This window comes from Strix uralensis, chromosome 21, assembly GCF_047716275.1.
Source record: "Strix uralensis isolate ZFMK-TIS-50842 chromosome 21, bStrUra1, whole genome shotgun sequence".
In the NCBI taxonomy this organism is placed as follows: Eukaryota; Metazoa; Chordata; class Aves; order Strigiformes; family Strigidae; genus Strix; species Strix uralensis.
Window position 1 is genome coordinate 3,314,294 of NC_133992.1, and position 26,762 is coordinate 3,341,055.

At 61.6% G+C, this 26,762-nt stretch overlaps 2 protein-coding genes across 3 annotated transcripts in view; both read right to left on the bottom strand.

Annotated features, from left to right (window-relative positions):
- Nucleotides 1-83: 83 nt before the first annotated feature.
- On the bottom strand, nt 84-16,829 carry AKNA (AT-hook transcription factor). Its single transcript, XM_074891669.1, is given in 23 exon segments — nt 84-2,073; nt 2,396-2,561; nt 2,844-2,969; nt 4,209-4,310; nt 4,394-4,498; nt 4,700-4,803; nt 5,042-5,218; nt 5,616-5,802; nt 5,994-6,226; nt 6,445-6,551; nt 6,650-6,857; nt 7,051-7,224; nt 7,316-7,443; nt 7,561-7,723; nt 7,839-7,939; nt 8,054-8,113; nt 8,202-8,359; nt 8,526-8,673; nt 9,240-9,314; nt 9,817-10,784; nt 10,928-11,191; nt 16,587-16,727; nt 16,730-16,829. Coding segments are annotated over 23 exon segments (4,266 nt in total). The 3' UTR covers nt 84-1,802.
- Nucleotides 16,830-16,965: 136 nt separating this feature from the next.
- WHRN (whirlin) overlaps nt 16,966-26,762 on the bottom strand; it is a 57,201-nt gene continuing 47,404 nt past the window's right edge. For both annotated transcript variants that reach the window (XM_074891552.1, XM_074891551.1), the window contains 5 exons: nt 22,490-22,561; nt 21,486-22,083; nt 19,225-19,403; nt 18,466-18,588; nt 16,966-17,725 (listed from right to left, as the gene is read on the bottom strand). In XM_074891552.1, the coding sequence (XP_074747653.1) occupies nt 17,543-17,725; nt 18,466-18,588; nt 19,225-19,403; nt 21,486-22,083; nt 22,490-22,561 (1,155 nt within the window). In that variant the 3' untranslated portion in view covers nt 16,966-17,542. The remainder of the gene's footprint in view (nt 17,726-18,465; nt 18,589-19,224; nt 19,404-21,485; nt 22,084-22,489; nt 22,562-26,762) is intronic.

The window sequence follows — 26,762 nt, forward strand, 5'->3', positions numbered from 1 at the left end:
CCCCAAATGCCTCCAAGGGAGAGATCCTGGTGTGGCGACGCCAAAACTCGCCCTAGAAACGGCTTCGAAAAGGAAGAAAAACCCACGAGCCAACCAACTGCATTTATTTTGTTCAAAAATAGGCAATTATCTTAGTACAAAATACCATTCAAATGGCTCTGCTGGTCATTACAAAATAGGAGATACGGAAAAAAAATGTCATTTTTGCTCCTGGCTATTGCATTTGGGATAAATAGGGCTGCATGTTCCCTGTGCACCCCAGCTCAGGGAGGGGGTCACAGCTTCCAGTGCGGCTGCGACCTGGCCTGTCAGCTTGCCTGGGACATGTCTACAAGCAGATGCAGCCAGACACAGAAATCCTCTTTAAAATCCCACCCCTCTTCCCCAAAAAGGGCAGCATCAGGGTCAGGCCCGTTGCCAGTCCCCCCCCAGTCCCTCCCAGGCTCCTTTCAGGATCCGGGCTCAGTGGCTTTGCAAGCGCTTGGGGAGGCTCTAGACCTGAGTAACTCGCCAGGGGCATTAGTGATTTCCCCCCCCCAAAACGTGGGTCTTCGTACAACAAAAGTCAAAAATAAATAAATTTGACATGGGCACTTTAGGTAGGTCCTACACATAAACACAGCCAGGGGCACTGCAGGCTGAGATGCTCAGGGATGGAGCAGGGGGTTTGGTCAGACCCATTCCGGGGGGCACAGGGTGCAGGTTCCATGTGGGTGCTGGTGGGTGCAGCTGGAGGGTCCCCCCCAGGGTTTGTAGGGTGCAGAGCACCCACCTCCGAGGTGCTGCACCCTCTCCAAGGGCTGCTCTGACCACATCCATTTCGCTAAAAAATAGACATTAATTCATTACAAAACCAGCCTGGGGGTACAGGGGCTCTGCAGACCCGCTCAGGGCCAGATCCTGCCCTGCCTTGGTCTTATGGGGTGATTTTTCCTCTAAGAGCCCAGATCCCCTGGGAATCCCAAGGAAAACCCCAAATCCTTATTTTTTTCTGCCTGGATGACACCATGGGCAGCTACATGCAGGGGTGGCCAAAAAAACCCCAGAAATGCCCTAAGGATTATGCTGGAAATTAAAACCAGAACATACATATGTATCTATCTATAGATACATACATATACATACACATCGATCAACCCTAAAAGAGTGATTTAGCTGCTTGCTAGCTATCTTGGAGAAAAAAAATTCACATAAAACCCCAAAAAAGAAGAGCTTTCCCAGGGAGGACCGGGCTCAGTTCAAGTCTGAGGGCAGAGCAGAGGGCGGAGGGGGGTACACGGGTCAAGCCCCAGCACTGAGTCCCCAGAGGATACCTAAAGGCTGGGAAAGGGCTCAAATAGGGAATTGCAGATATTTCTGCCCACACAGGCGTGGAGGTAAACACAGCTGCCACTGGGGGCTCGACCGGTGTTGCAGTAGGACCTACACAAAGTCAGAGCATCCCCAGAAGTGCTCTCGGTGTGGCATCAGCCTTGGGGGACATGGGGCCACCCCACTGGTGCCAGGGGACGGTGCCCTCCTGCCAGGGCTGTGCTTGCACCCCGGGGAGACCTCTGCCCATGTCTTGGCCCCTCTCCCGCAGCTTGGGGGGGTGCTGAAAATGGACAGACAGACGGACAAGCTGTCCAGGGCAAGCGGGATGGGGATGGGAGCTGGTGCAGGACCCCGTGGAGATGCCCCCAGCCCTGGTGCCCCCAGATCTGGCAGGGAACATCCAGTGCAGGGATGCTGGTGGGGGGACCATCCTCCTCCTCCTGCCCGCTGCGAGGGCCGGGAGGGTTTGGCAGGTGCTGGTGGGACCCTCAGAAGAGGCAGGAGCCCCGCAGGTCCCGCGCTCGGCTCAGCTCGGCAGCCAGCGCCCGGCTCATGCGCGTGGTGGTGAACCTCACACTCTGGGCAGCCTCCATGGCCCGGCTCAGCGACCCGTTCAGCTCCTCCAACTCCTCCAGGTCCAGGGTCAGGCCGCGGTGGTGGCCAGCGGCGTGCGGCCGGGGGGGGTGCTTGGCCCACCGGTGTCGGAGGGGGACCCCAGCCACGGCTGGGGCTGAGGTAGGTACCGCTGGGGAGCAGTAGCTGGGAAGGAGAAGGGGACACGGGCTCGGCTTTGCTCCATGGGCTGTGGCCCCCCCGGGGCTCTGTGCCTCCACTCTGCCTTGTCTTTCAACCCGCTCCCCCACCTCATCCATCCCCATCCCCCTGTGCTCACCCCCATGCAGACTCCTCCCACAAAAGACCTGGGGGCTGTGTGACCCCACTCACAGCCAGTTGCCTTGGGCTCCACGGGCAAACCAGCGGGTCCCCGGGGTGGCCACAGCCCCTCCCAGGTTCTTTCTCCTTCCCCAGGAGATGCTGCCCTCCCCCTGCCCCCCCCCCCACCGCCGCAGAGCATCCTTACAGCACCGAGGGCACGTAAGGCACAAGGGGGACGGGCGCGAGGCAGCCGATGGCAGCGGTGGCACCGGGGCTGGCTGCCAAGTACCAAAGTCCAGGTGGCTCCGGCTTCTGGGCTCGGGGACCAACATGGGAGCCTGGGGGGGACGTGCCACCAGGGCCAGGCTCTGCTGCGGGGAGGAAGGTGGTTAGATGTCCCCAGGGGGTTAGATGTCCCCAGGGGGGTGCAGCGAGTGGCACCAAGGTGAGCCCCCAGTGCCACGCTGGGCTGCCACTGTGGGGTGGGAACACCTGTGCCCGCGGGGTGACACCGCTGGCTGTCCCTTCTGTCCCCAAGCAGTGTGCCAGCGCTGTGCCAGGGGCCTGAGGGTGGTTCCCTGTCCCCCCCCCCTTGCCCCGGCCCTCATGCAGGGATGAGCCGTGCCAAGCACGTGTCACCCACTGTCACCCACCGTGTGTGGCTCTGTCCCTGCTGTCAGGTGTGGGGGCACCCATGGGTGCCCAGCAAGTGGGGCAGCGCGTCCTCCTCGGGGTGCTGTGCTGGGGTGGGCTTGTGGCGTCGCCCGCCCAGGAGCCGGCTATGGAGAGAGGAGCGAGCTTGTCCGGGATCAGCCCGCGCGGGGCAAGCACGGGCGGCTTGGGAAGAGCTGAGCGGTTTGGGGGAGCAGCTGGGACGGGAGGTGGAGGCCCTTCCCTGCAAGGGCTGCAAAGGGGGGGCTGCAAAGGGGGGGGCTGCAAAAAGGGAGGTCTGAAAATGATGGTCTGCAAAATGGGGGTGGTCTGAAAAGGTGGGTCTGCAAAAAGTGGGGGTCTGCAAAAGGCAGGGGAGGAGTCTGCAAAGGGGGGTGTGTGTCTTCAAAATGGGGGGGGTCTGCGAAGCACTTTGCATGCATCCAGCTCAGTTCCAGGCAGCCAGGGGACACAGAATCCCAGAATCATCTCAGTTGGAAAAGCCCTTGAAGCTCCTCCAGTCCCACCATGAACCTCACCCTGACCGTTCCCAACTCCACCAGATCCCTCAGCGCTGGGTCAACCCGACTCTTCAACCCCTCCAGGGATGGGGACTCCCCCCCTGCCCTGGGCAGCCCATTCCAACGCCCAACAACCCCTTCTGCAAAGAAATCCTTCCTAAGAGCCAGTCTGACCCTGCCCTGGCACAGCTTGAGGCCATTCCCTCTTGTCCTGGCGCTTCTTCCTTGGTTCAAGAGACTCATCCCCCCTCTCTGCGCCCTCCTGTCAGGGAGTTGTAGAGGGCCATGAGGTCTCCCCTCAGCCTCCTCTTCTCCAGACTAAACCCCCCCAGTTCCCTCAGCCGCTCCCCATCAGACCTGTGCTCCAGACCCTGCACCAGCTCCGTTGCCCTTCTCTGGACACGCTCGAGTCATTCAATGGCCTTTTTGGAGTGAGGGGCCCAAAACTGAACCCACTCATCGAGGGGCGGCCTCACCAGTGCCAAGTCCAGGGGTGAGATCCCTTCCCTGTCCCTGCTGGCCACACTAGTGCTGATGCACAGCCAAGCCCGGCTCTGCGCTGTCACCCGGGAGCAGCCTGGGTTAACCTTCAGCTAAAGGACAGGCCTGGGGGGTCCTCACTGCTCCCCTGACCTCAGCGGCTGCAGCCGGCAGCAAGGAGCAGGGCAGGTGCCCCAGGGCAGGGGGGGTCTGGCCAAGGGGCAGTGGGGAGACCCCCAGACCACAGGCTCATATCTCCCCCCTCCCCGGGCCTCTGTAGTTAATGAATTAAGGTCACTAGCAGCTCCGTTAGCAGGCATCAGGGAAGGGCAGAAGGGGCTGCGGGCTGCTCCTGGCGCCACTCACCCGACAGCGTCCTGCTCCCACGACACCGGGGGCACCCTGGGGTGCCTGGCTCTTCTTGGGGTGCTGGGGTGGTGCTTGGTGTCCCCGCCTGGTACCGTGAACCTGCCAAAACTCAGCGTGAGTGGGGACCCCAACACAGGGGTGGCTGCCCTCGGCCCCCAGCACCGACCGCCACTGATACCCACCTGTGTACTGTCCCCGAAATGTCACCGCACCCGGGGATCTCCCTGGGCTCTTCTGCGGGGAGGGGGTGGCCGGGGCCCCAGCAGGCGAGGGGTCTGACTCGGAGGCTGTGGCAGAGGAGGTGGGGGGAGCGGGGTGGGATCTGGAGTCCCAGATCTGCAGGATCTGGCCCCGCGCTGAGCGCTGCCGGGTCCCAGGGTCCCCGTGGTCCCGCAGCCCCCCCTGTACCCTGCTGTTTGGGGAGGGGGAAGCAGCGTGCAGGGAGGAGCATGTCCCCTCTGTCCCCATCCCGGCGGGGTCCCGCTTACTGAGGTCCAGCTCCGGTCTGTCCCGCGGCAGCGACGCCGACCTCCCCCTCCTCCTGGGTGCAACCCCGGGGGCTGTCCTGCCCCGCACCGGGGGGCTCGGCTCCCTGCGGAGGGGACAGAGCTGCCATCACCACCCAGGCCCCTCAGTGTCCCCTTGGGCATTCCCCCGACCCACCACCCCGGCCGGTCCCCCCGTCCCGAGCCCAACCGCTGCCTGGTGCCAGCAGAAATGGGACGGATTGGGGCTGGGGGTGTCCCCACGCCCGTGGGACACTGCGCTGGCCCAAACAAGGGTGGCTCCTGCCACCACCCCCCCCTCCTCAGGTCCCCCCTGCCACTCACACCGAGGGTGCTGCGTCCTTGGGGGATGATGGTCCGTTGGCCACCGGCTGCCTCCCCGCTGGGGCAACACGTGGGGTGGGGGCTTTTCCTTCAGGGTAGCTGCGGGAGCGGCGCAGGCTCTCCTCCAGCCTCCGCCGCAGCCGCCACACCTCGTCCCGCAGTGCCCGGATGGCCTGGCTGCCGCGGGACAGATGCCATGGTGAGGGGCACCGGCAGCCAGCGAGGCTCCCAACGGTGCTGGCTGCCACTGGGTGCCCCGAGCAGGGAGCAGCCCCGTCCTCCCCGGACCCCACACCTGCCCCCATCCCCACCAGCCAGGACCCAGCTCATGCTGTGATGCTCCCCAGAACCAAGCCTGGGGTTTCTCTGGGCTGGGGTCCAGTCTCAGCCAGCCCACATGTGTCACGAGTTTGAAGGACTCAGCCCCAGCTAGGTCCTGGCTCTCCAAGAAGAGAAAACCTGCTGCTGTCCAGCAGAAGATACTGGTGCTTTTGGGGACTTTGCTTGGTGGGGTCCGTGTGTCACCCGGGGGGGGAGGTTGTCCCGGTTTTATGGGGGGTACATAGACACTCACTCACGCTCCAGACGGGACCCCAGCAGGTCGCAGCGAGCCGGATGGAGGGATGGTGGGTTGGGGGACAGCGGGGTGGGGGACAGTGTTTCAGGAGATGGTGGAGGGCTGGCTGGGCCCCTGGCCATGGCAGGGGGGTGGCCGCCGGCGCTGGCACAACTCCTGCCTTCCGCCTCCGAGTCTGTGTGAGCTGGGGAGGAGGGGAGGGCACGGTGAGCCGAGGCCAGCGATGTGGGACGTCGGGGTGTCCCCTCCCCCAGAGCACCCCAAGGGCGTTTGGGGGAACATCATAAACCAGAGCCTCTTCTACCTGCAGAGCCAGGCCCCCCCCAAATCCCTCTCCCTGGGGACACCTCCCTCCCCGAAACGCTGTCTACTCACTGCCATCACCGTCGGGTCCCGCCTCGCTGCCTGCACTCTCGGCCCAGCGGTGGGGGGAGCTGCTCTGCGAGGGGGTGCTGGGGGGCAGGCAGGGCCCCCCCGTGCCACCCTGCCCGCCCGTGGGGTAGATCCCCATCAGCGCTGTCTTGGAGGGCAGCATGGTCACCTCTCTCTTCTGCGGAGGACGGAGGGTGGTGGGGACGGGGATGGAGAGTCCCAGCGAGCCGGGGGTCCTGGAAATGGGACAGGTCATGCGGGCAGCCTCCACGGCTTGTCCCCCGGCCATGGGCCATCCTGCACATCTCCAACCCCCCACCCTCCTCCCCACATCTTCACCATCTCTCCCCCCCATCCCTGCTCCCCTTTAATGCCCCAGATCCCCCCAGACAGAACCTCCAGCCCATGTCCCTGATCCCTGCCCCAGGGTGAGAGCAGGGACCCTGAGCTGTACCCGGTGCCAGGGGGCCGGTGCTCGGGGGTGTGCACGGGGGGTGACACCCTGCTGGCCTCTGAGCCCACGAAGCCGCTGTCCGTCTCCGGTGACACAATGCGCTGCTCCTGCAGATGCATTGGGGAGAGCAGGATTGGTGCTGAGCACTCCCCGGCAGGGTCTGGGGGTGCTGGTAGCTGAGGACCCACAGCCCCAGGGGACTCACCTTGCAGGGCCGGGGCTGGGCGGCAGCACTGCCTGTCCCGCTGCTGCAGCAGGACTGGGGCCCCCGCGGTGGCTCGTGGAGCCCTGGGCGGGGCTTGGCTGTGGCCGGTGGCTCCTCAGCAGTGGCAGGGGACAGGTGGACCTGTGTCCCCTCTGGCCATAGGGGCTCCCTGGGGGGCAGCGGTGCGGCTGTCCGCTGTGGGGCGTGCCTGAGGGAAAGGATGGTGCATGAGCGATGGGGCAGAGCAACCCAAAACATGGGGAAATGCCCTGGTGCAGTCAGGTCTCCTGTGGAGGCTGTTAACTCTGAAGCCTATCGATGACAATGATGTAAAACCTGAGACCTAACATAAAACCTCCCGCTCCCCCTGCCTGGGGGACTTGTCCTCCCACAACACTTACAAGGGGGAGGTCTTGAGGTCGGTCCCCTCCTCTAGTGACCGTGTCCTGCAGGAGACCTTGCTGGGGCCACCGAACCCTGCTGCAGGTCCATCCACCTCCTCCTCGGACCTGCTCTCTGCCAGGCTCAGCTGCTCCAGGCTCAGCGACTCCGGCAAGGACTTGAAGTGCTTGTACCTGGCACGGACCCGCAGGCGGGAGTTGGTGGTTTTGGGGAGCCACTCCCTGCCCGCGTTCCCCCCCCCGGCTCCGCCACGAGGGCACTCACTGCTCCAGCAGATCACCGAAATCTTCCTCCACTTGGAGCTGCTTGTGCCAGAGGGGCCGGGGCAACCCCCGTGTCACTGCCTCACTGTCCCCCGCTGTCTCCTGGGGACCTTCCACCACCTCAGGGCTCTGCAGGGCACAACAAAAGGGGGTTGGAGAAGCACAACCACGCCCCCAGGCACAGCAGGGTGCCTCCACCCCAGCATCTTTGCACCCCCCAGCCCCGTCCAGCCGTGCCCAGCTCACCTCGGGGCGTGGGGAATGGGTGGCCGGCGGTGAGGAAGGGGCTGGAGGGGAGTGGGGCTGTGCCGGGCGCTGTGGGGGGAGCTGCCGCCGGGCCCCCGGCTCCAGACGCTCCTTCAGCTCCTCCAGGCGCAGCCCCAAGCGGAAAATCTCCCCTTCCACGGCGCTGCGAGACAGTGACCGTCAGAGACAGGGGGAGACACCGAACCCTGTGGTGTGGGGGCCGGCAGCACCGGGGGCTCTGCCGGTGGGGAGGGGGCGGTTGGGGGTCAAGCACTTACCGGTCAGGATCAAACTCCCCCGAGGTCCCCGGGTGTTGCTGCCGGGCTCGCAGGTACGCCCGCTCCAGCGCATCCTGCGCATCCCTCAGCTTCCTAAACCTCTGCGGCACAACGGCGGTGACGTCCAAGCCTGCCAGCTGGGCCCCTGGGCCCCAACGCCCCCCCGGCCCCCCTGCACATCCCCGGCGTGGGGTGTTGGGAAGGGGCTGACGCACCTGGAGTTGCTCCTGGGGTGTGGGGCTCCCCGCCTGGATCCAGCCTTCGAAGGACTCCACCTGGCCAGGGGAGCAAGGGCTGAGCCCAGCCCTGCTGCAGCCCCCCACCGCAGCCCCCCACCCTGTTTTTCCCCCACACGGGTCTTGCCTGCGCCTGCAGCTTATGGGTCTGTCCTGCCAGCATCCGCGTCACCTGGGTCCCCGGGCAGCGGCATGGCCCTGGGCAGGTGGGGCAGCCCCCCCCGGGTGCAGGGGGGGAAGGCGCCTGGGGTGATCCCCCCAGCTCTGATGGTCCCGGTGCTGGAGCTGCAAGAAAACACAAGGACGAGGTGATGTTGGGGACCCACCCCCCTGCAGCACTGGTCCCCCCATACCACGGGGAAGCTGTGGGTACGGGGTCTTGGCTGAATGTCACCCTCAAAACTGGAGGGGGAGGGCGATGAGCCAGACAGGGAAACACAGTTCAACCCACCTCCATCTGGCGGGGCCGTGGCTGTGGCCGTGCTGACAGTCGCCGTCTGGGCCTGCGGGATGCTGATGGCCATCACCCGGCAGCCGGTGCCCACGGTGCCCACGGCGAGGCTGCGGCTGGGCCGCGGCGGGTCGGTGTACAGGCTCACCTGGGGGCAGGGAGAGGGGATTCGGGGACCCACCCTGCACCCCAACCCCGGCACTGCCCACCCAGCCGTGCCCCTCGGGCACCCCGAAGCACCCACCCCCATGGGGACAGCAGGCAGGTGGGTGAAAGGTGGGGGGCACAGCCTGGGTGGGGGGCACAGCCAGACACCAGCCCTGCCTCAGTTTCCCCACCTGCGCCATGGTGCAGGGTGGGAGGCAGCGAGGGTGACACGGGGACGTGCTTCCACCCGCTGCCCTGCCATTTCAGTGACGTGCCCTGCAGCCACCCCCGCCATTTCAGGGCTGTTTCGGCTCAGCCACCTTCCTGGTGCGGAGGGGAGCCTGCCAGGCGGGGGGGGCACAGCGGCCCCCGGTTTTGCTGTGGGTTCTGCGGTGGCCTCACCGCCCCTCCCTCCCTGGGCTGGGCTTGCTCAACCGCAGCTCCCGGGGAGGAGGAAGAACAAGGAGGGCTGGGGGAGGAAGACACCCCGAGATAAACCCGGGGAAGGGGGAGCAGAGCGGGGACACCCCCCCCCGCCCCCACAGCCATCCTGGCCCCGGCACCCACCCTGGCGCCCAGGCGTAGCTGGTCGATGGTGTTTTCCGCCTCGGCGTACTTCGTCAGCAGCTTGTGGTAGTCGTCCTGCGGGGAGGGGACACGCAGTGGGTGACAGCACCCGGCGTGGGGACGGGGGCTCGGAGGGTGCCCAAGGGGTGGGTGGCACAAAGGGAGGCATCCCTGTGTGGGGATGGGGGGTTTCACGGGTGGGGGACACACTGGGGTGCAGAAATCCACCCCCCAAAGCACCTGGCCCATCTGGCGCAGATGTGGCCCCCGTTTCTCCGTGTGGGGGACAGCCTCCTGCTCCTCCCAGGGGACAAGTATCCTGGGGGTGACGAGCATTGGGGGGGGTGCACAAGCATCCTGGGGGGGACACGAGCATCCCTGCCTCCAGCCCTAAGTGCTGCCCACACCCCTGCCCTTCCCTCCTCACCAGCCCCCATGCAGGACCGGGGAGAGGTGACCAGCACCCGTCGGTGACGCAGGGCCGGCTCATGGGGCTGGTGACATCTCCATTTCACCCCCACCCTGGAGACCCTCCCAGTAAGGCCCCTCTGGTTGAACTGGGAGAGCTGGGCATTACCTGGAGCTGCTGCACCAGCTCGGTGGCTTGCCTGGGGGACCTGAACTCCTGGGGCAGCCCAGCGGTGGTGGGGGGCTGCGGGGGGACCCCCTCCCCACTGCTCAGCAGCACCTCTCGGACGATTTCAGCCGGGGACTTGAAGCCGATGGGGCCACCCGGGGTGCTGGGGCGGGCGGGCAGGGCTCGGCCCCGCGGTGGCCGGTAGCTCTGGTCGAACTTCACCCGCGCCTCCACCTTGGAGAGGTCGGGCAGGGGGTGGTTGAGCCGCCCTCGGCCGTACTGGGTGCTGTCGGCTGCGCCGGTGCCCGTTCCCGAGGGAGCCGTCGCCTCCTTGACCCCTTTGTGCCGCCGCCGGGGGCTCAGGGACCGCGACTGGCGGCTGGGTTTGGGGGGAAGCACCATGGGCACCCCTTTCTTGGGCACCATGTTGTGCGGCTGGGGTGCAGGGGGGGTCCCAGCACCCCAGGGCTCCTCGGTGGGTGCCAGGCCAGTGGTGCCAGGCGCAGGCAGCCCCATCCCAGCCAGCTGGGGTGTGGGGATGGGCTCGATGCTGGTGGCATCGCCGAGGTCGTCGGTGGAGAGGGGCAGCAGGAGGCTCTGGCTCGGGGTCCAGCCCTGCCCGTGCCCCCCGCCGGTCTCCCTGGCTGTGCCCCAGCCCCGGTGCCGGCGGGACGGGGTGGTGGGGCCAGGGCTGGTGTCCGACAGCCCTGAGGTGTCACCACCGTCAGTGCTGCAGCTGTGGGGCTGGCAGAGAGCCTGGCTGTCCCCCAACGCCTCGGGGCTGGACCCCGAGCCCCACTGGCCCTCGTAGGAGAGCTCAGGGTAGGGCTCCCCGTCGCTCTCTGCCTCCCAGGGCCCCTCGTCCCCCCCAGAGCTGCCCTGCTCCTCATCCTCCTCCACCAGTTCCCGCTGCGGGTGCCAGCGACCCTCCTCCGCCGCAGACCCCTCCTCCGCGTCCTCGCCGTCACCTGCAAAACACCGGCACCACGGGGCTGCTGCCAGCCAGGCAGCATTCCCCAGCCCCCTCGCAGCCCCCCTCAGCTCCAGCAGCTCCTGGGACACCCGGGACCCCCCCACAAGGGTTTTGGGCAGCAGGGAGGAGACGACTCACCCCACGGTGGGCTCCCGGCACCTTCCCCCAGACCGATGACCCCATCCTCATCCATCCGCCTTTCAAAGTCGTCGTCTTCCTCCTCCTCCTCCTCCTCTCCCTCCCAGTGCGTCAGCTCTGTTTGTGTCCAGCGCAGCCATGGTGCTGGGCTGGCCATGGCCCGTGGGCACGGCGTCCCCGTCACTTGTGTCGCTTCATGGCCCGGCAGCGGCAGGCTGGGGACCTCCTTGTCACAAATGTAGGTCACACCATCGCTGTCGCGTCCTGGTGGGGGGTGAGGGAGAGGGAGGGATGCTCAGCGGGACACAGTGGGCTCTGTTCGACGTGTCCCCCCCTCACTGCTGGGGCTTCCCCTGTCCCCCAGGCCCTGTGGACAAGAGCAGCCCCCCATGATGTGGGGGGACATTCTCGGGCCAGCCCCCCCACCCTGCATCCCACTGTGAAGCCGGAGCTGCCGCATCTCCCATGGCCACGGTGGTCCCCAGAGGTCCCCATGGTAAAGGAGCCCCCCAGGGCCACCCCAAAAGGCTCTTCCCCCACCAGCGTGGGCACTGGGGGACACCCAGCCCATGCTGTCACCCTCTGGAAGTCACCCCACCCAGGCAGTCACAGCCTGGGGACCATCAGTGGTGCCATCATGGCGCAGGACAGTGCTGGGGGAGGCAGGAGCACCCTGAAGCCCCTACAGCTCTGGGGGGCTGACAGCGAAAGGGATCACAGCAGAGGCCCGGCACACTCACTCCACCGATGACCTAAACGCAGGAGCTCACCCGCACCCCCTCTCCTTGCTGTGCCGGGGTTCCCAGAGCCGCAGCGGCAGCTCGAGAGATGCCGGATGCTGAACACCCAACCACGAGGCAGGTAGCAGGAAAGGCCACGGGGTTTTCCCGGCAACATCCCCTCAGCTAGATTTGAGCCCCCCACCACCCAGTTTTGGCCGTGGGGTGCTGGAGGCAGCAGCTGCCCACGTGCTGGTGGCTGGTACCAAGCAGCATGTCGACATCACCCGCAGCCACCCCGCAGCATCCCCAACCCAACACCAAGCGTGGATGGAGGAGCAACTGGCCCCGTGGGGGGTACACTCACCCCGTACCAGCATCCCTGGGACGTCCCCATCACCGTGACCCCATCGGGGGTCCCCAAAGCAGCATCCTTCCGAGCACCCCAAAACCTTCCTGTGCCTGCAGGGCAGCTGGGCTTTTGCAGAAGTAGGAAACGATGCTCGGGTGCTTCCTGCAAGTTTGCAGGCGGCCGCAAATCTTTTAACCCCATCAGGCCTTGCGCAGCAGCGGCCGAACCCTCCTCTTGCGCCGCTTTTCATCAAAACCTTTATTTTTTAATCCAGTTCAGAGCAAAGTGCTGAAGCAAATTGGGGTGGGGGGAGATCCCTGGGACCATCAGTAGCTGCAGCCTCTAAAAGACATCAGGATGAGGGTCTTCCAGGAGGCTAAGCAGCCCCAAAACTCAGCCAGACAGTCCCAAAATTCAGCCAGATGGAACCTCCCCTTGGAAACCTGGGATGTGGGCTTTACCCATATGGAAATTGGGATTTCTAAGGGGGAAGGCTGCCTGGCTCCCACCCCAAGATGCTGCCCATAGCCCCAGGAACACCGTGGCCGTAACCAGGCACCCTGGTGCGTCCTGGCATATTTGCACGAGGCAATTAATCCAGTTTGTTACTGTGTAATTAGTGGCACGAGGAGGAGGGCTTGCGCAAGCTCCTGGCTGCTCACGAATCACGGCGAGGTCCCTGGGGTGGCTGCATTTAGCTGGAGGGTGCTGCGGTGAGTTCGGGTGCTGCTGGCTCGGGGATGGTGGTGATGAGCAGCAAACCTATGACACCCACACGCTCCAGGGAAAGTCCTCTCATCCACTCCGAAGTCTCAGATCTGCAAATTCCCTGGCTTAAATCCTGCTGTTAGTGGGGTTTGGGGGGTTATTTTCTGATGACACCCAGCATCAAGCTCCTCAGGCACCATCCCCGCACCAGCAGCAGCAGTGTGCTCCCAGCCCTGCCGGCATCCTTGGGGCTTTGCAGGCAGGGAGCAAACCTCAACACATCCCTTAGGGCTTTGCAACCTCCCAGGTAGTTTGCAGGAGGTTTTTCCCTGTACACTGGCTGGGCAACTCCACTTGCTGCATCTGGAGATGCTCCACAGCCTCTCCTGTCCCCGGGGTGCTGCCACTAGGGAGGATGGGGTTGCCATGGGATGCTTCAGGCTCTGCAGCTTCTCAACACAGATAAAGAGTCATTTTGGCTTTAGCCCCTCTCCAAGGTGGCATGTTTCCAGCCTCAAGCCCTTACTCACACCCTGGCCCGGAGAAGCAGCACATCAAAATGCCCCCCGACCCGTCTCGAGCCCCACAGCATCCCCGAGAGACAAGGAGCCCCAAACACCAGCCCTGGGGGGGTCCCTGCAGGTGGGCGGTGGGTGAAAGGAGCCTGTGGGTCCCGTTGTCTTGGGGAAAAGAGGGTTAAAATGTTTCCTACCCGGTTTTGGCAGGCTGGTGCCCGGACCCTGCCTAGCCCACACGCCATCCGCCATCACCCTGTTTCTAAGCAGCGGCCCCCTGGGCTGCACTGCCCGCAGCAGCCGCAGTCTGCAGGATCTGTCTGCAAATCCAGCCACATTTATCGTGTTCCCAGAAAGTCCCTCCAATGATGGTCATGGTGGTAAGAGGGAAAAATCTTGGATTTTTTTCCCCTCTAAGTGAGTTACTCGCTGTTATGGTAGCACAGAAAAGCTTGAAAAACGTTGTGGCTACATACTCAGGAACCACAAAGAAAATGCAAACAACCCCAATTGGGGGTGTGTGTATATATATATATTTTTTTTTTTTTTTTCATCTTGCTCTTTGAAAGCTGGGATTTTGCAACAGAGTAATCAGAGAAAGAGCTAAAAAGAAATTTAAAAGCCTTGGCTAGAAAATACCTTGTAGCCCTGAACTCTGCTCTGCATGAGACCCTCAGCCCTGCTCCTGCCCTCAGCCTCTCAGCCAGGGCTGTCCTGAATTGTGCCTCGAGGGTGGAGGTGCTCAGACAAAGGAGGGGAGGCTCAGCACAGTGATGAGTGCTGCCAGGTCTCTGCCCAGCCAGCAAACAGGAAGGGTTGCCTCTGTCTGTCCCCGCCCTCAGCTCCTAATCTCTGATCCCCTCCGCAGGCAGCTTCACCCTCCACCACAGCGATCCTGTCCCTGTCCTGCTCCCTGCCCTGCAGACCCCCATGGGACAGACAGAGGTGCGAGGCTGAGGCCGCCCAACTCACTGCACGTGTGAGGCAGAGGGACAGCAGCACAGTCAAGGCTGACACGAAGCAGCGCGTGGCCCCGTCGCCGCTCCCAGGTTTATCAGGGGTGACGGCGGAGGAGACGCCATGTCCTCCGCCCCAGGGCTCACTCGGTGACAGGGAGAGGGGACAGCACTGCTGTCACTCTGCCTTTGCTGCCTTGTCAACCCTGGGCAGAGCAGGCAGGCTGGGGGGGGGCTCTAACCTCCCACCTCCATCCCTGTGGTGCGAAGGCAACGGCCCCTGAGAGATGGGGAATAACCCTCCCTGTGCCCCAAAATAAAATATCCATCTCTTGCCCAGGAGGAGGGTTAAACACCCCCTGCGTCCCAGCCGGGCACGTCCATGGGCATGTGCTGGGATGCAGAGGGGGCTTTAACCCTCCTCCCGGGCAAGGGATGGATATTTTATTTTCCTAAACCACCAGCTCCAAACCCAAACTCAGCCCCAGAGAGCACCCAATCTGCCAGAGGCGCCAAGCACCCGCATCCCCCCAGGATCTGCACCCCAAGAGGACAAGCCGGCAGTGCCAGCTGCAGCCGGGGACCTCCGACCGCAGGTTTTTTGGCTATAAAGCTCTGCAGCCCAGGGCTCTGCAGGGGGGCTGGTGCCCGTGCACACACTGCACAAAAATCTACATTTTTCTGTTTGAATGTCTAAAAAGAGAGGTTAGAAGCAAGCAGGGGTTGATATCTGGTCCCAGCGACGTGCAGGGGAGGGCTTGGGGGGGCTGGTTTTTGGGAGCGTGGGTCTCTTGCAGCCTCCCCACGCTCCCCTTCCCCTCCTCAGCTCAGTCGCCTTTTTGTCCGGGTTCCTAGCAGGGGCGGCACGTCAGTGCTGCCATCCAAAGCCTCTCTTCTGGGGGTTTGAAGGAGGCCAGAAGAACAGCCTCGGGCTGAAACTTGGCAAGGGGCGTCTGCACTCCAGGAGGGAGGAATTCCTGGTTTATAAACCCTTTTTTTTTAAGCCCACAGAGTCCTGTTTTATGAGCATGAAAGAGGGCAGAGAAGCGGAAATGCTGCTTTCTTAGCTTGCGCTATTTCCCATTAAAACAAGGGAGAAACCATCACAGCGAGGAAGAGCCTGACAAATCCTCCTCGTCCTCTGAAAGCACACACGCCTGTTACTACCCCATCGCTCTAAAGCCCACGTGTCCCCCCAGTTCCTCTGCCTGGAGGGGCCATGTCCCCCCCCAGCTCCCCCACACCAGCACATCCCCACGCAGAGGCACCGACACCCTGCGGACACGGCATCTCTCCATCACTTGCACCGAAGCGAAGCCCCACGGCGGGACAGAGAGCTGCTCCCGCGGCCGCTTTCCTACCTCCTCCCCGGCACACGAACCCTCCTGTCCCCAACGCAGGGCCCTGTCCTCCTCGGGGGCCGTGTCACCCCCAGGGCCTGTCCTGGAAAGCTGCGGGGGTACATGCTGGGGGTGACGCAATGTACCTGCGGGAGCTGGGGTGAGCTGGGGCTGCCGGGGGCTGTAATGCCTGTGAAGAGCGGCCTTAATCCCCGCCTGGAGAGAGCGGCCGCCGCGGCACAGCCGGTGCCACGGAGATCCCGTATTAGCACGGGGTAGGGGGAGGCGGTGGGGGACACGGCAGGGGACACGGCTGGGAGCATGTGCTGGGGTTAAGCAGCAACAGGCTGGATTTGGGTGAAGAGCGCATCGACTGCCTGGACCTTAGGGCATCCCTGCCTGGACCGTTTCGACAGGGTGCTGCACCCACGACACCCGCAGACGTTAAGGAACAGAGCTGCCCTTTAAATAAAACAAGGAACTGGAGGCGAGGGCAGCCCTCGCAACTTCCTCGGAGGAGCCGCAGGCAGCGGCACGGCCTCGTGTCCCGCAGCCTCCGCCTTGGCTTCGCGTACCCTCGGCGGCCCCGGCAGCTGATGAAACCCTCCCGAAATCCTCCGGCCGGGCAGAAACCGGGCGGCAGATTTTAGCCCCGGGTTGGGAGGAAGCACCGGAATAAGAAAACTTCCGACAAGTTTCCCCACGGCCACGAAGTCTGGGTGGCGGGGGGCAGCCCACGTGCCGCCAGCAGCATCGTGTCCCGCATCCTCCCACCGCACCTCCGCGGCCACGGGGACCCCGGTGGGGCTGGGGCTTCCCCCCCTCCGCCGACCGGCTCCCAGCGGCGAGCCAGCCCTGCCGGAGCCGGGCTCAGAGAGGCGCTGGATGTGGCCCCCGGGATGGATGGAGGCAGCCCCGCGGGCCCCCAGCGGTGCCCCCAGGCCCTCTCCTTCTCCCTGCCCGCCCCGAGCCGGCCCCGGGGCACAGCGGGGGGGGCACGGCTGGAGGGGCACGGCTGGGGGGGCGCCCCCCGCCCCGCCCATGCAGCAGCTGCCCCGCGGCCGCTCACCTGCAGGAGGGCCCGGCCGCCCCTTGCCCGGCGCTGGGCGGTTCCGCGCGGAGGCCCCGGCCCAGCCCCGGCCGCCGCCGCCGCCGCCGCCGCCTCCCGGCCCGGCCCCGCCGGACAATAGCGCGGCCCGCGGGCGGCGGGGGTGGGGCCCACGCCCTCATTAGCATCCCCGCGGCTTCCCGCCAATCCGCGCGCGGCGCACGGGACGTCGTTAGCATAGACCCCGCCCCCCCGGCTTTGCATCGCCCGCGGCCGGCGGCCAATCACAGCCGCGGCCGATGGGGCTCATTGGCATAATTTATGCGCCTCCCCGCCCCCGGGGCGGGGCGCCCCACAGGCCCCTCCCCTCCCCGCGCCCCACGCCCCGCCCAGACCCAGCCTTTATCCTGATTTATTGAAAAATTAAAAGCACAAGCTCTGTGTATGTACATACGACGACGCTGCCAGCGATATACAAGGCCTCCGGTTGCTCTCTCCGCATCCCCACCCGTGGCCTGTGCCACCTCCCTGGGCACGGGGGTGAGCACCCCAGGGAGCAGCGACCCCCCGAAAATCCCTCCAGCCTGGAGCCACGGGTCCCCCTTGCTCTGCGTGTGGCACTCGAGTGACAGTGGGGACACCCAGACCTCTGCTGCTCTGCCCCATCCCCGGCCTGGTCGAGGGGGAGAGGGTGTTCCCGAAGGGCAGCTCCCCCACCCCAGAGAGGACAGGGATGGCGACTGTAAGGGATGTGCACTGATTTCTGCCCGGTCTCAGCCTGCCCTGCCCAGGCGGCGAGAGTCTGCGGTGGGTGAGGGGACATTTAGGGACAAGCTGAGGGTGTCTGTGCGTGCGGGGTGGCGCAGCGGGCGAGGGCTCTGCGTGGTGGGATGCTGCTTTCACTCCTCGGCACTGCCTTTCATTCCCGTTCGGGTGCTCCCCGTCCCAAACCACGCTCCCAAAACCCGTTCGGGGTCCTAAAGGGCGACGTTGAACTCTGTGACCAAGAAATCAATGTAGTCCTTTTCCTTCAGCTTAAAGGCTTCAGCGATGATACGGGCGGCTTCCCGATGCTCTTTGCCCCGTAGCCCCGTGCCGTTCACCTCCAAAATGACGTGGCCCACCTTCAGCTTCCCGCAGTTGTGCGCCGAGCCCCCGCGCTGCAGGAGAGAGGTGGTCAGCTCACGCTCCCACCACCCCCCTGCCTCAACCCAGGGATGAAACACGGACGGTGCTGGGAGAATGGGGAATATTTCATTTCCACCACGTTCACCCTGACGGTTCGCCGGGTCAGGGTGAGCGTGATGGAAATGAAACATTTCACATTTCGGAAAGAGAGGATGAGTTTGGCTTCCCTCCTGCCTGTTCCTAGAGCGCAGCGCCAGCTGGGATGGCCAAGAATAACCAAGGCACAGTCAGCTCTGCTTTTCTTTTGCTGTAAATAACTTGAATTTTGCCCCAAGTAAACAGCAGAGGAAACGGTGCAGAGAGACAGCTCCCAAGGGCTGAGCTCCCCAGCTATCATCCACCATTCCCCCTCCCCAATCCTCTGAAAAAGGGAGTTTCCAGACATCTGCAGACACCAGCCAAGCTTTTGGGGCTGCCCAGACCCCCTCCGAAATGTCTGCAGCAAATCCTTGGCTCCCAGGATGTGTCTCATGGTATGGGATCATCCACGGGACACGAATGCAATCCTCAGCAACGCCCCCCCAGCGGAACGATTCCTCTGATGTCTGGGGAGATGCAGGGCTACAGGAGGGGGAAAGCACACCTCCAAAACCCCCCGTGGGGCAGGGCTGCCGCTGCGCTCTGGCCGTGGCTGAAGGGCTTTCCTGAGCCTGTCCAGGGAGGAGAGGGATGGGATGTGCATCGAGTTCTTCCCACTCTCAGCCTGCCCTACCTGGATGGTGACGATGCGGGGCAGCGGTTGCCGTGTGTTTGCTCCACCCTCGATGGCGATCCCCAGGGTCGGTGCGCTCTTGGACACTCGGATCAGACACGACGTGGGCTCCAGGAGCCCTGGCTGCGGGGAGAGACGGCAGCGCTGCCGAGGGGGGCCAGGCACCACCTGCCCTCGGCCGGGGCCCCGCGGCAGGCAGGCTCACCCACGGCAGGCTTCCACGGGAGAGGGACAGACACGCTGCCTGCAGTCGCTCTCTGACTCCTGACAGCCAAGATCCCAACGTGGGCAGGTCTGGAAGGGCTTGGGGAGGAGCAGAGCAGCTCTCCCGCTGCCTGCCTACATCCCTCAACCTTGCCGCCATCAGAAACCCTCCAATTTATTTGTGATACCACCTTCCCTTCCAGGTGACTTCACTCACTGTGCCCTACGGATGTCCCCTCAGAGCCAGGAACTCTGCCACGTCCCAAGCTGCTGCTTGCTGGAGCTGGGAGTGATTAAATTTACCCAGGATGGAGTGAATCAGCCGTACAGTGCCCCTCAGCCGCTCCTCGCTCCCTTCCCCACAGCCCAGCCCACCAGCGAGCTGACTCAGCTCATTAAAGAAGAGGATAAATAACCCATCAAAGCACAGAAGAGGGGTTGCTGCCCGCAGGCAGAGGGACAAGGCAGCAGGGAGCAGCACTGCCCCTTGGCAGCCGCGGGTGCCCACCACCCACCACTGGCAGCACCCCGAGGCCCCTGGGCACCCAGCCTCACCGGCTTGGAGGCCCCTTCTGCTGCCCCCTCGCTCCTCGTGGCCTCCTTGAGGCTTCGGCTTTTCCCAGGGACCAGCTGCCGGCTCTTATCCTTGCCGCTCATCTCGACCTCCCCGATGTCCACCCCGCTGTCCTCGCTGAGGGTCTGCCCGCTGTCCGACAGCTGGGAGAGCGTGGAGGCTGGGGAGAGACGAGGGCTGTTAGAGGTCGGGCAGCACGGCTCTGCGGCCAGCCGAGCACCCACAGGGCCACGTACCGGAGGGAGGACATCTCACCCGGTCCCGGGGCTGGGCAGGTTCCCTGTGATTTAGACCTGGACTTCAGAGCGGGGTTCCCAAGCTCCTGAGGAGCAGAGCTGTGCCCAGGGAGCATCAAGGAACGAGTGGCCTCAAACCCAAGTCCGGGATCCAACCCAGCTCCCAAAGTGGGGTGGAGGGAGGGGGTGATGAGTTCAGGGATCCTGCTGGAGGCCAGTTTGAGCTCAGCACCAGGCTCTGGGAGGAGATGGGGACAGACCCGAGCAAAGAGGAGCTGCCAGGTAGGAGCCTTCTCCCCTTCGAGGATGAAGACCGAGTGCAGATCGAGACTCTGCCTCTGGAAACGAGCATCAGGAACAACGGTATGACAGCACCTGCAGAGAGGGCTGGAAGTCCGGGAAATCGGCTCTGGGCCTTGGAGGAGTTGGGGTCTCAGTGCTGACCCCCCTCGGGCAGAATCCGACCTCCGCCCGGTGTCAAAGACCGGCGCTCCAGCCCCTCAGGCGTTACCCGGAGGTTGATGAACTCATTGCAGGGGGAGGACGGTGCCACAGGAGGGCGACAATGCCACTCGCATCGCGTCCCATGGAGCCCGGACACAAAACGGGGCACTTCGAGGGGGGCTCACAGGGGCTCGGGGAGGCTGTGGGCACCCCCAGGGCTCCAGGACCACCCTTCCCACTCCCGCTAGCCCAGGGCCATTTGCTGAGGGACTTGCGGAGCCCAGCACGCTTCTCCCTCACTTCCACTCCTTTTTCCCAGGATATGCTCAGTGTAAATCAGACTCCCCAGATCAGTGTGGGCACAGTTAGACCTTTTTTTCCCAAAATCTGGAGTTGAGAAAATCCCAGAATTGCTCCTTTTTTTTTTTTTTTTTCTTTTACAACTCCACTGGAAGCAGATTTTATTAACTAACACAGCAAAGCCCACACAAGAGACAAGTTGCAATCAACGGCCTAACAGAGCTTGGTCTTTAAGCAAAGGTCAGCCTGAATTGCACTGGAAACCCAGGGAGGCTTTGAAGGGCCTGCTGAATGCTGATGGGGAGCTGGCTGCCCCGGCCCTGGGCCTCGCAGGTTTTCCAAAACCCAGGGCTGAAGGCTTTGTCTCGGAGATTAACACCACTACTGCTGTTAACACTGTGGAGGGCTTTATGTGTTTCCTAGATTTTCACTTTTTTTTGCTATGATGCTGTCAGACTGTTTTCTGCAATTGAAAACTCATCTCGAATGAGAATCACAGAATCACAGAATCATTCAGGTTGGAAAAGACCCTTGGGATCATCGAGTCCAACCCTCAGCCCGACTCTACAAAGTTCTCCCCTACACCACATCCCCCAACAGCTCATCCAAACGACCCTTAAACACACCCAGGGATGGGGACTCCACCCCCTCCCTGGGCAGCCTATTCCACTCTCTGACCACTCTTTCTGGGAAAATTTTTTTCCTAATGCCCAGCCTGAACCTCCCCTGTTGCTGTTTAAAGCCGTTCCCTCTTGTTCTGTCACTAATCACCTGTGAGAAGAGACCAGCACCAACCTCTCTACAACATCCTTTCAGGGAGCTGCAGAGAGTGATGAGGTCTCCCCTCAGCCTTCTCCTCCTCACACTGAACAGTCCCAGCTCCTTCAATCGCTCCTCACAGGATTTACTCTCCAGGCCCTTCCCCAGCCTCATTGCCCTCCTCTGTACTCGCTCCAGCACCTTGAGATCTCTCTCGTATTGAGGTGCCCTGATCCAGAAGGCTCTGTGGCTTTGACCTTACCCTACTGACCTGGAGTTCGAACCAAAATCATGACGTTTGCCCTTGCAGTCCCTCCCTGGCACGTGCTGCCAGCCCATGTCCCCCCTGGGAAGGGGGAAGCCCTACAACCAAGCCTGCTGCAGCTCTCCCTCTTCCAGCTCCCCCAGGCCCCACCCTTGAGGTCTGTCTCTTCACCCATTTCTCTCACAGAACACCCCAGAGAAGGTGTTTTTCACCCGGCAGCTGATAACGTGACACCCACCTCTGGCCTGGGGTAAGGGCCTCACTTCATTGACGTCGGGCTCGCTGTTGGGTTGGTGCACCTCCACCATGATGAAATGCTGGTTGGCCATGGCCTGGGGGCTGCCCTTGTCCGGCGGAGGGGGGGCCGGGTGGGGTGGGGGGGGAGGAGGGGATGGGGACGGGGGGCTCTGAAGCCCACCGGCTGCAGGGCCATCTGGGGGTGGGCTCTTCAACCTCGTTGGGGACTGGACCCTGGGGAAGGGCCCGATGGGGTGTTGGCTGACCAAGGAGAGCTGGGCATCCATTTGCCTCCTGGAGCTGTGCAGGGTCGGGGAAATGGTGGCATAGATAGCGCTTGGGGCAGACTCCTCGGTGGATGTGGTAGCAGTGGAGGTCATGCTGACCGTGTCCTTCTCGGGGTGGCTAGGAGGGGGCGTGGGGTTTCGGGGGGCCACGAAGAAGAGGCCTGACTGGGAGGACTCAGAGGAAGGGCGCTTGGGCTTGTCTTTCTCTAGGTTCCTGTGTTGGGCAGAGGAGGGGTCCAGCATCTGAGGGGCCGAAGGAGGAGGTGGAGGCTTGAAGTTGGGTGGTTCATCAGGGAAGGAGGAGAGATCATCCTGCCAGACCAAGAACAGAAGCCTTTAGGACACCATCCTCAGCTGCGAGAACTTCCCCAGGCTCACAGTCACCTGCATCTGCCTCCTCACAGCGCCCATGGCAAAATGAGCTGATTTCCATAGAAACGCCTTTCTGACCTTACTGGCAATAAGAACATGACTCACAAATGAGGACAATTAGGGGACAAACTACTCAACTTTTGCTCTGGTTCGCACAGATGCTACTCCTATTCAGACAGTCAGAACCCTTCTTCCTAAACGATCTGATTAATTTGCTTCAGTGACTGCAGTGACATCCATGGGCAGGTGACGTAGCAAAGAGCTACAGAAGCTGAGGCAAAACTCGGTATCATCAATTTGCCTCCAGCTCCCATCCGAGGCGCAGCGGCATGGTGCAGTGTCTTACCAGGGAGATGTCCGGCAGGGTGTTGATGCTGCTTTGGTGGCCGTCTCCACCTCCCTCCAATTCTGACGTGTTCTGAGAGGGCAAAGGAGGAAGAGAAAACCAGGTCACAGCAGCAAGGAGCAACCACCACAGTGCCAGCTATCAGGGAACATGCAGAGTGATGCAGGGCATTGCCCGAACCCCCCATGCAAGGCCAGTCTTTCACCCAAAGGTTTTGGTTTCCTGGGAGGTTCCCTAGACACTCACACATATGAGCAAAGCAACTTGGCTGGGAAACAGACTCTCCCAAGCTAAGAAGCGTGCTCAAAGCATGCTGTGAATGTGACCCACCAGGGCAATTTCCTCTGTAGCGGAGGAGCATGCTCCTCTTAACTCAAATCTCAGCTCCTTGTGTTTAATTTGGAGGGAGGGGAGGAACCAGCTCTGAGGGCAGAACCTGCATCTTTCCTGGGAGAAGGGCAATGAAAAAGTTTAAAACTTCCCTCCCTTGCAAACCAGAGCAGCTGGTCTCAGATGCAAACAGAAGCCGCTGCCACTGCCTCCCCTTTGAGTCCAAATGTCATTAGAAAATGTCACAGCTCAGCTCTGAACACATCACAGCTCCAGAAATCAAGGGCTTTGTGAATCTGTCAGCCTGTCTGCACAGGGGCAGCTGTCCATCAGGATGGACCCAAGGAGAGGACGTGGACACAGTCAAGCAGAGCAAACAGGCACCCTGGCTAAGCAACAGCAGGGACAGCAGAACTAGGGGTGTGCAGTGGCGGCTGGGTACACAGCTCTGCCCTGGCAAGCCACGCCTGGCCGGGCACTAGACAGGCCTGAACCCAGCTGGACCCGAGTCTAGCCCAGAGCTGTGGCTCTGCTGCTGGCTTTGCCCCCGGCAGGCCCCAGGCACTTGCTGGGGGATGCTCTGCTGGTGGTGCACAGCCCCAGCTCCACCGGGTTCCCCCGCAAGGCCCTGTAAGAGCAATCCCAGACTCCCCTCCCACCGTAACCCCTGATCTGGAGAGGTGCTGCTGCTGCTCAGAAAGGGTGTACTTCAGTTCTGTCACGTTCACAGGGATGTTTGTTCATTTGTGCTGGAATGGGCAGGGTACAGTTTGTGTTTAACTGTGCGTTATTTATTGCAGAGTAAACAACTGATTAGTTGAAATGCTGGTGCATCTGCATTTCCCCCATCTGCTGGAGGCTGCTGCTGTGCCTGTAAGATCTCAGCATCCCAAAATAGACATGGGAGACAATTAAGAACATTAGAGAAGCAGTAAAAACATTGATGGAAAGTGCTTTTATCTCTGTGGCTTCAGAAGGAACCCTGAAGAATGAGGACTAAAATAAGTGGCTTGTTCAGAGAGTGATAGGAAAAGTATTAGCTTGGGCAATCACTCCTTCCTCTGACGAAGGTTGATTTCATCATCAGTTAATCCAGTGTAAAGGCAGGTGGCTTTTGAAAGAGAAACATCCCCTGTCCCTTCCTGGGTTACTGACCGTGCAGCAAGGCAGGACAGAAGTCAGGTTTGGCTGAAACACATGGCAGCAGCAACACAGATCAGGCTTCAGCCAGACCTGACGCACCACAGGACTGTGCAAATCCAAGCGCTGGCACGAAGGATGGGGCGATACCATATGTGTGAGGCTGGAGGAGGAGGCAGACAGGGCTATTTCAAAAGCAACCTGCCTTCATATTGATTAAAATGAACACGAACTTCTCCCGGCTGTGCATGCATTAGCAGTAGGTCTTCAGATTTGACTGAAGTGCCAATGAGTTTAAAAGCTCGAACGCCATCACGTCCCTGTGTGACGCCAAGGAGCGGAGAGGCTCAGCTGGATAAAACGCAGCGCTGGGGAAACTGCACCGAACTGCACGAGCGCGCTCGCCGCAGAGCTCCCTCCTTTTGCCATGATTTCCTCTAACGAGAAAGCTGTTCGGCAGAAAGCTGCCCAAGTACCACCCTCCCCCTGCACCAGCCCACCTCCAGATGCTGCTCAGAGCCTTTAATCCAGCCAAATGCCTGCATGCACAAGGAAGGCAGCCCTGGCGGAGACAGTGGCATTTTAGCACCAGCCTGGCCGTGTTTGGGAGGATTCCAGCTGTGTCCATGACTCTTCCCTCTCCAGCCCTGTCTCTGCCAGCCTCAACCTGCCTCCAAGAGTTCACTGAGCTGCTGGTAAATGCATGAGTTCTAGACCCCTGTGATATGACCGGGAGCAGCCTGCCATCAAATAGCCACAGTCACCTCCCTACTAAAAACAGAAGAGTCTGCCTGATGCCCCCCTAAAGCCTGCCAGTGCCACCTCTCCCAGTCCTGTCACTGAACTCTGTGCCCATCCCCATGACATCAAGCCCGTCCCAGAGTGCATCATGTGCCATGTCCCAGCCTTGGCCTCACAGCTAGGACCAGTCTGCACCGAGACTTGAATCCTCCTGGCAAACGGAGAGTGGGCACAGCTCGCTGCACCCCGCGGCCTCCCCACCAGCCCAGAGAGACAGCCCCAGTCCTGCTGCCCCGGCCCTGCTCTCCCTACAGCCAGGGACACTAATACTGTTCATCTTCTTCAGGGCACTTTTTTCTGCTGAAGTGTGCAAGCAGGAGACTTGCCTTTCCCCAAGCTTAGTACTTTGGGGGCAAAAGCAATTAAATAGAAATTGCTCTGGGCTATAAAATGTAATGGCTTTTAAGCTGAGCACATTTGCTTTCAGGAATTGGCTATTTTAAGACTTCTGCTTTCCTGGATTTCCCTTGAAAGACCCATCAAAGCCACGTGCCACTGCTCTGAAAAATGAGTATTTATTGAGCAGGCTGCTCCTTCCTACTGACTCTCTGCTCCTTTACCCCATCTATTTTATAGTTACTTATAGAGATTGGAGGCCAGGCAAGGCCCTTCCAGCCCCTCGGCAGGGTGCAGCTAGAAAACTTTTGTCCTTCCTCTCTTGCACAGAGTCCACAGCAGGAGCGATGGAGCTGGAGAGCATCTTTCAGACAGGCAGCCTGTTTCCATTTGCAGATTAAGTGGTAGAGAAACTGCCACCTCCCTGGGGAATACAACCCAACCTTTAATTAACCTCACAGCTCCAAATGAGTCCCTTATTTTCCAGTTACTGCTAACGAGAGCTTTGCAGAGCTACTCAGCCTGGCTCCCGCAGGGTTTAAATTTTGAACAACTGCGCCAGTCTGAGAATAGGTCCAGCTTTCCTCCTCTCTCCCCTTCCTTTTCCCAAGCCAGAACAAATCCACAGGGCTGGAGGAGCCCCAGCCCCTGGTCCTGCCCCAGCCTAAGTACAGGCCTCTCTGACTTCGGGGGCTCTGAGGGTGATGCAATGACACCCATGCGGTGACTTCACTCTGTCTCTATCCTCATTGCCCGAGAGGATCGTGCCAGGCACATGGGATGTCTGTGCCTGTCCTGGAGGGGGCCAGAGGACAGCTGGAGCTGGATCAGCTCTGTAATGGGGGACATAGGCGAGGAAGATGCCCCCTGCTCCCCTGCTCTTGTTCTGCTCTTCCTCGGAGGACACAGAGATCATCTGCCAGCTCCAAAGAGGCTATGGGCTCTTGTGCTTGAGATTCACTTTACAGAGAGAGGAACAGCCCAGCACCATCCTCTCCTTCTTGTGAAACAGAGACCAAAGACAGACAGGGGCTAGCAACTCAACTGGGTTACCGCACTGGGCCCAATCCTGCAGGGAGCTGGGAGCAAGCCAGCACCTGTGGAATCAGGCCGTGGGAGGAAAAGGCACCTTTGGATGGCAGCACCTTTGCTAGGAGGCAGTGAGGAAGAAAAATTAAATCAACGGGGATTTCAATTCCTTAATCCAAACGATGAGGGCTGGGGCAGGAGGCAAGGACAGATGAAATGCTAGACTGCCTTGCTTGTAAGCAATTAGAAATTCATACTGCTCCGAACAGACAAGTTGCATCTGATTATTGCAGTCTACAGTTAACCTCTGCTTTGAAGAACTCATCTTGAGATCCAAGATTTACAAGCCATGATGGTGACACTTAGACAGGCAAACACACAGCATCCGTGGGTGGCACCGTCAAACACGGCTTCGCCTCATCTCCAAGTAACCTTCCAGCATCCCATAACGGAATCACTGTTCGCACGGCAGGTCCTGATCAGCCGCACGCTGGTTATTTTTGGCATAAGTTCACTCACCCACCCACAGATAGCTGACGGGACAGTGGGCCTGGTCTAGTGTCACTGCTTTTGGTCACAAAACCAAGAAATCTGTGTCTGTCCCATGGTTCGGACTGCCTGCGATAAACTCAATCTG